This window comes from Callorhinus ursinus, unplaced genomic scaffold (assembly GCF_003265705.2).
Source record: "Callorhinus ursinus isolate GAN/ISIS: 27379988/994484 unplaced genomic scaffold, GSC_fseal_2.0 scaffold106, whole genome shotgun sequence".
In the NCBI taxonomy this organism is placed as follows: Eukaryota; Metazoa; Chordata; class Mammalia; order Carnivora; family Otariidae; genus Callorhinus; species Callorhinus ursinus.
Window position 1 is genome coordinate 1039855 of NW_027397168.1, and position 6626 is coordinate 1046480.

General features: G+C 62.5%; 1 protein-coding gene across 2 annotated transcripts in view; it reads right to left on the reverse strand.

The window, feature by feature from the left end:
- Window positions 1–346: 346 nt before the first annotated feature.
- The window catches only part of ZNF787 (zinc finger protein 787), a 22668-nt gene continuing 16388 nt past the window's right edge, over window positions 347–6626 (reverse strand). For both annotated transcript variants that reach the window (XM_025848816.2, XM_073889378.1), the window contains exon 3: window positions 347–2108. In XM_025848816.2, the coding sequence (XP_025704601.1) occupies window positions 1036–2108 (1073 nt within the window). In that variant the 3' untranslated portion in view covers window positions 347–1035. The remainder of the gene's footprint in view (window positions 2109–6626) is intronic.

A 6626-nucleotide genomic window follows, 5' to 3' on the forward strand; every position in this document is an offset into this window, starting at 1 on the left:
CCACAAGTGAGGAACGGCCTTGTGTTAACCCACCGAGATGTGGGATTCCTTCTCTAAGCTGCAAGAAGCACGCCCTGCTCTGAACCGGCCCTAGCTCCTCACAAGCTCAGGAATATTCCAAGTCCGGTGACCTTCTGCCTGGAAAGCCCACGGCCCACTGCAGGTGGCTAGGTCGGGTCACTCTTCAGGACAGCCCAGTCTACACCCGGGGCCTGGGAGGGTACCAACTCAGCAGCAGCTCTCCACGGCCCAGCCCTCGCCCGTCCCCCCTGGGATGCGGGGTGGGGAGCCCTCAAGTCATGCTCTTGCCCTTCTCCCTCCCAACTCAAGAACCACGCAGAGCAGGGACAATCAGATAGTGCGATTTATTGCCCCCGCACCCCTCCTTCAGCCGCGTCCAGGCCAGGGAATAGACGGGACCCCATCTCTGCAGGGTCTGCTGGGAACAGGGGCTAGTCCTGCCCCAGCACTGCTCCACGACCCCAAACCCAGGATGGGGGGGGGGGAGGACGAGGGCCAAGAACAACAGGACCCGCGGGGAAGTAGAGACAAAATAATGGAAGGGCGGAGTCAGGAGGCGGGTGTGATCCAAAGAAAACTCTAAGGGGAACAGGACCCTCTCCCTTCGCTCCGCGTGGCCCTTGTGAAGCGGAAGGGCGCGGCCTTCCGGGCGGCGGGGCAAGAGAAAGAGGGACCAGGGGCCGCTCCTTGGGCCGCGGGCCCCGTCCTCCCTCGGTCTCCAGTTCCCACGCACGGTCTCTCCCGGGGCCGCCGAGAGCCAGAGGGGCAGGCCAGGCTGGGGCAGGCTGCAGGGCGCAGGGCGCAGGGCGCGGGCGGGAGGGCCCTCGCGCCCCGGGGCCGGCCGTGCGCACAGCGCGGACCACCGGGCGGGGCGGGGCGGGGCGGGGCAGGGGAGGGAGACGAGGCCTCCGCCGCCCTTGCCGCCCCTCTGTCCGTCTCTCTCCGGTCTCCGGGTCCTGCGCCATCGTCCCCGCCAAGCCCGAGGGGCCCTGCCCCCCCCCCGGGCCTCCGCCCCTACCGGCCCTCCCCGCCGCGGCACTCGCTGCAGCGCCCGCCAGCCGCCGGGTCGTCGTCGTCCTCGCCGTCCTCCCCGCCCGCCCGGTAGTAGCTCTGTCCGCAGCGGCTGCAGACCGACGGCGCACCCACGGCGTGCACCTTCTTGTGTCTCCGCAGCGCGGCGCCCTGCACGAAGCCCTCGCCGCACTCCACGCAGATATGCGCCGGCTCCTCGCCCCCCGCCGCCCCGAGCCCGTCCCCGTGCTGGGCACGCTGGTGGGCCAGGAGCCCCGCCCCGTGCCCGAAGCCCTTCCCGCACTCCACGCACACGTACGGCTTGGGGGCCGGGGCGCGCCGCGAGCGGGGCCCCGGCGCCTTGGCCCCCGCGCCCGCCATGGCTGCGGCCGCCGCGGCCCCCTCGCCCGGCGCGCCCACCACGATGATGCCCTCGCCATCGCCCACCGGGATGGCGATCTCGCCGTCCGCCGCCGCCGCCTCCTCGGGCGCCTTGGCCCGGCGCACACTGGCCGCCAGCACCTTGGCCGCCACGCCGGGGCCCGACAGCTCGGGGTGCAGCCGCAGGTGGCGCGCCAGGCTCTTGGGCTGGCTGAAACCGCGGCCGCAGCGCGGGCACACGAAGGGCTTGAGGCCGCTGTGCGAGCGCCGGTGCTTGGCCAGACTCTTGCTCTGCGTGAAGCTGCGGCCGCAGTCGGGGCAGGCGTAGGGCTTCTCGCCCGTGTGGATGCGCTGGTGCTGCATGAGGTTGGAGCTCCAGCTGAAGCGCTTGCCGCACTCGGAGCAGGCGTAGGGCTTCTCGCCCGTGTGGATGCGCCGGTGCTGCACCAGGTGCGAGCTCTGCGAGAAGGTCTTGCCGCAGTCGGCGCAGGCGTTGGGCCGCTCGCCCGTGTGCGTGCGCTGGTGCCGCGTCAGCTTGGACCAGTGGCTGAAGCTCTTGCCGCACTCGTTACAGATGTAGGGCGCCGGTGGCCGCGGCCGGGGCGGGGGGCCGGCCGAGGGCGCTGACTGGGGCGGGGACAGCTTGGTCGGGGGCCAGCTGGGGACGTCGTCGTCATCCATGATGAGGATGTCCACTAGAAGGCAAGAGGTGGGAGGGGAGGAGAGTCAGAGAAGCCCTGGCTCGACAGAGGGCCGGTCCAGGACGGAGGGCCGGGAGCTTCGACGGGGCTCTGCCACCTGCCACAGGGCACGCGCAAAGCCTCACCTGCGCGCCTTCTCAGGACGCCCTGTGGCCCGGGAGGGCGGCTAGGCCGGGTCGGTGCGAAGCCCTCTGCACGACCCTGGCCCTCCGCAGATGCCCGTCTCTCCACCTCCTTACCCGCCGTATTTTCCCCAGAGCTCACTCCCTGACATTGTACTGAACGTTCATGTGGTCATTCATCACCCACCCTCAAGACTTTTCTTTCCCAGCCGCTTCCCCCACACCTGGGACAATGCCTGGAACGTAGCAGGGACTCCAGAAATGTCTGGGAAATAAACAGCATCCAATAAACGAACATGGATGGAAGTCTAGGAAATGACACTTGGAAGCCCAAAGCACCAGGCAGGGGCGGGGAGGGTCCAGGGAGAGGAGCTCACACCCTGGCCCAGGAACAAAGGCAAGCCCGGGAGTAACGGCATCGCACCTGGCTTCCAGGAAGACTATCCCGGTGCAGGTGGAGAAGAGGGAGGAGGAACAGGACCGCTTAATGGGATCACGGGCCAGCATGGGACCCCGCCTGCCCCAGTACCTGGGAGTGCGACCCCCGCATACCGGAGCCTCTGTGACAGACGTCCTTGACCCTATCCCTGCTGCCCCATGCAGACGACAGAGGAGCATGGAGCCCTGGTTTTGCCGGCTGTGAAGTGAGGACTCAAAGCCTGTCCAACGTCTGCACCACACCTGGCCCTGAGCCATCTCCCAGGGAAAGTGAGCGTTGGCCTCCCCCAGGCAACCTGCCCAGCTCAGAGACTGACCTGTGGGCACCTGCAACAAGGGCTCTTGCTCCCCCGTCCAGCGGAGCCTGGGCCTCAGCCGGGACTCCTCCACAGTGCCCACCAGCCAGCATGGCCCTCCACGGTGTGCCTGCAGCTTCCCTTCCAAGCATGCATTGGGAACACTGCTTCCCCACTCCCTCCCTCCCTCACCAGGGCATAAGCCAGGCCCAAAGCACTCACACACTGACCCAGGGTAGCTCACAAACATGCAAAGAGGCGTTAGGATGCACCCAGGTGGGCGCCACGCACTCAACAAGCCTCAATGCGTCCAAGTCCTGTAAGGGAGGCGCTATGGAACTCGGGTCTTTACAGCACAGAACCCCAGCACCAGAAGATGAATCATTGTACTGAATGGTACAACGTTCCAGGTTGCTCTTCCAGTACAACCTGGAAGAGCCTTGCTCCAGTCCCCCTGGCTTCTGCCCGCTTGCTGCATGAGGTTCAGGGGGTGCCTCGGAGAGCAGCCGGGCCTGAAGGCAAGACCCCCCTCTTGCTCCAGAGGCACATGGCGGCCTCGGCGCCTTTCTGTGGCACTCACGACCTCTTCACCGGGGAGCGCGGCCCGGAGCTGCTCCGCGGCACCGGCAGCTGGAAGGCTTCCCACACACGCTCCCTGTCAACCACGGTCAGCTGCATGTGGCTGTGGCAGGGTCCACGCTCGCCTCACCAGATTAACTGGTTTTCGATCATCCTCTAGTCTCCCCTTTCTGAACATCGCTACGAACTCCTGGATTTACATGTATTTGGTGGGTCGCCATCCGCTGCCACCCCACCTGCCGCCACTCTAAGGAGGCGCCCCGACCCTGGCGGGCCCTGGCAACTTCCCTGCTCCCCAGCCTCCTGAGACGCCAGGCACATCTACATGTCCTGCCCAGACGTGCAACTGCTGTTTCTCCAGGAGGCCCTGGTTTTCTTCTGGTGGAAAGTACTTCAAGACCCAAATCTGGAAACGGTCACTGCTTTCTTTTTCCTTACAGTAAAATTCTGCTGAGTTCACACCGACACTTCTTCCCAGACAAATCTGGACCTACAGGTTTTTCTTGAGTCTTTTCTTTGGGACGTCTGCATCTCTTCTTCAAAAGGGAGAAGAGAATTTGAATAGCCCGCCATTATTCGTTTGCTGACCCCATGTTCCGGTGTTGAGATAACCACGCTGGCCCACCACTGCCGATTACAACTTCTGAAAGCACAAAGCATGGCCTTGTGCGCGCCACCCCTGTCCTCTACCCAACCTCCCGTGGCCCTGCTCGCTGTCCGTCTCTCTCCAGCCAGCGGCTGTCCAAGGCTCGCCTGCTAACAGATCCCCCGGAAGGGCCCAGAACGCTGTGGACTGAGCTCCTCCTCTGCCCTTCCAATCTGTAGGTCAGTTTTAAGGAGACCCTCGGCTCGCCTTTTCTTTCCCTGGGAACCATAAGTATGGCCCTACTGTCTTCTGGCCTAAAGCACTGCCCCTAGGTGCCCCAAAGATTTGCTTCTTCCGGTGACCTCTGAGGAGATATTCTCAGATTTGTGACTTGCTCTTTTAAGACCTAATTTTGACAATTCAGGAAGGTCTTCTTGGCTTGTTTATTCTCTTCCTTTCCTTTGGATTTCTGCAAGGACTTCCCCAGGCATGCGCTGGGATTCTGACTTCATTTTTTTTTTTATACTTCGTTTTAACCTTCATTTCTTTTTAATTTTAAACATCCCTCCTTTTTACCTCCAACTTTTCTCAGGGAATGTTCTTTTTATTCCCGCTTGGGTTTTCTCCTTCCGTTTTCATTTTGAAACAACTTTGCTCATATTTTCTGCTGAGTCCTGCATCCTCACTTCTGAACTGTTCTGATTTCGTGCTTCTTCCACGGGCTGTCACCTCTCCGACCAGGCGGTGTATCTCCAACTGGCCTCACGATCCGGGGAGATATTACCTGCCCATTTTCTCTTTTATTCTAACAGTTTTGGGGTGGGGGGGCACTAGTGTTATGCTGTTTGTTCCTGTTGCTTTTGTGCGGAAAGGTTCCCCAACTTTGGGGGCTCAAGGTCCCCAATTTCCAGGAGGCAAGGTCCCCCGACTCCCAAGGGGCGAGGTTCTCCGAGCTCCCTCCTCTGATGTTCTCGTACCATTGCTGGGTGTGTGACACTGTCCCAGGCTCCTGGCTCCACAGCCTCCCTGTTTTTATCTGTACCTCCTCCTTCCTTCCTCCCTGTGGTCAAGGACAGGGGTTCCACTCAGTTTTGAGTTCCCTTCCGGAAGGTTTTGTTCTGAGTGGGTCCTGCCGTGGGCAGAACGCTCTCCCTGGTTGGCATCAGAGCCCACGCATGGGCCCCCAGACCGCTCCAGCCCCAGACCTTCCTGTGGCCCCGAGCTCCCTGCTCCCGGTCTGGACAGAACACATCCAATCTCAGCTGCCGGTCTCAGTGGGACCACCCCCCAAGCTTTCCAGTGAACCCCTGAGGGCTATTTGGGGCTCCTACTTGCTTCCTTCCCTCCAGCACAATGCCAACACCACACAGGCTTGTGACCACTGGTCTGTCCCCATCCAACTGCATTCTGGGGTCACGGGGGCACCTTCACACCTAAGGAGTATTGTCATCAGTGTGGCCCAAGGGATCTGGGTTCTGCCACATGGTTTTTCTGTGGAGGTCTGGGGAGGCGTAAGGGCTGCCATCATTCTGGGCTGGACGCATTTTAGGTGAGCCCTCCGGAACGACTCAGAAGCGCACTTCAACATGAGAGCCAGGGCTCGGCTGAGGGAGGTCAGAACCCCGTCCCCCAGTGGGTGCCTTCCAGGACACCAGCTCACTTCTTTGCTGTTGGGAGATCTCCCTCCTCAGAATCACAATGTCATCTTTATTTAGGTATTCCTTTTTTGGATTACTTTCCATTCTGAATACCCTGTAGCTAAAGCCCCAGGACAGGCCTGGATGGCTCTCCCACCCCACCACCGCCTGACTCCAGGCCTCTGACCAGCTACAGCCTGGATGGCCAGCCTAAGGCCATCAGGAGCCCCAGGCAGCAGGTCGGAAGAGCTGCCCTCCCCCGAGGACAGCACAGCAGACCCCAGCTGTCCCCCCCCGGCTGCCCCCCCCGGGCGGCTCCCCCCCCCCCCCCCCCCCCCCCAGCTGCCTCAGCCTGGGTGGGTGGCCTGGCCTCTCTGCTCCAGCACCCTGGCCGGCAACCCAACCTCGCAGGATGACCCAGCGGCTGGAGGGGTCACAGGACTGACAGGAAGTGCTTCTAAAGCACCAGCCACTGTGAACAACGGCACCCACTCAGTCTGCACACCATTCCCCAAAATACCCAAATCCGGGGAGGAAAATGAGAAAATTCCTGAGGTTTCACAAGAGCCCCGGGCAGGTCCATGTCATGGAAAGGAAATGCGACCCCTTGGCTCTTTGCAGTCTCGTGTGCACGGAGCTGCCGGAGAAGCACCGCCCAGGTGACCGGCTGTCTGCCCTCCGCCCCAGCGAGCTTCCACCTGGGTCACAGCCCGGCAGCAGGGGTCAGCTCAGCGAGGAGCAGGCCAGAGGTGATCCACACGGACACGGTGGGAGGAGAAGTGAACACAGCACCGGTGCTGCCAACAGGGAGAACCGAGACTTGCGCTCCCGTGGCACACGGGCACACCTGGGGC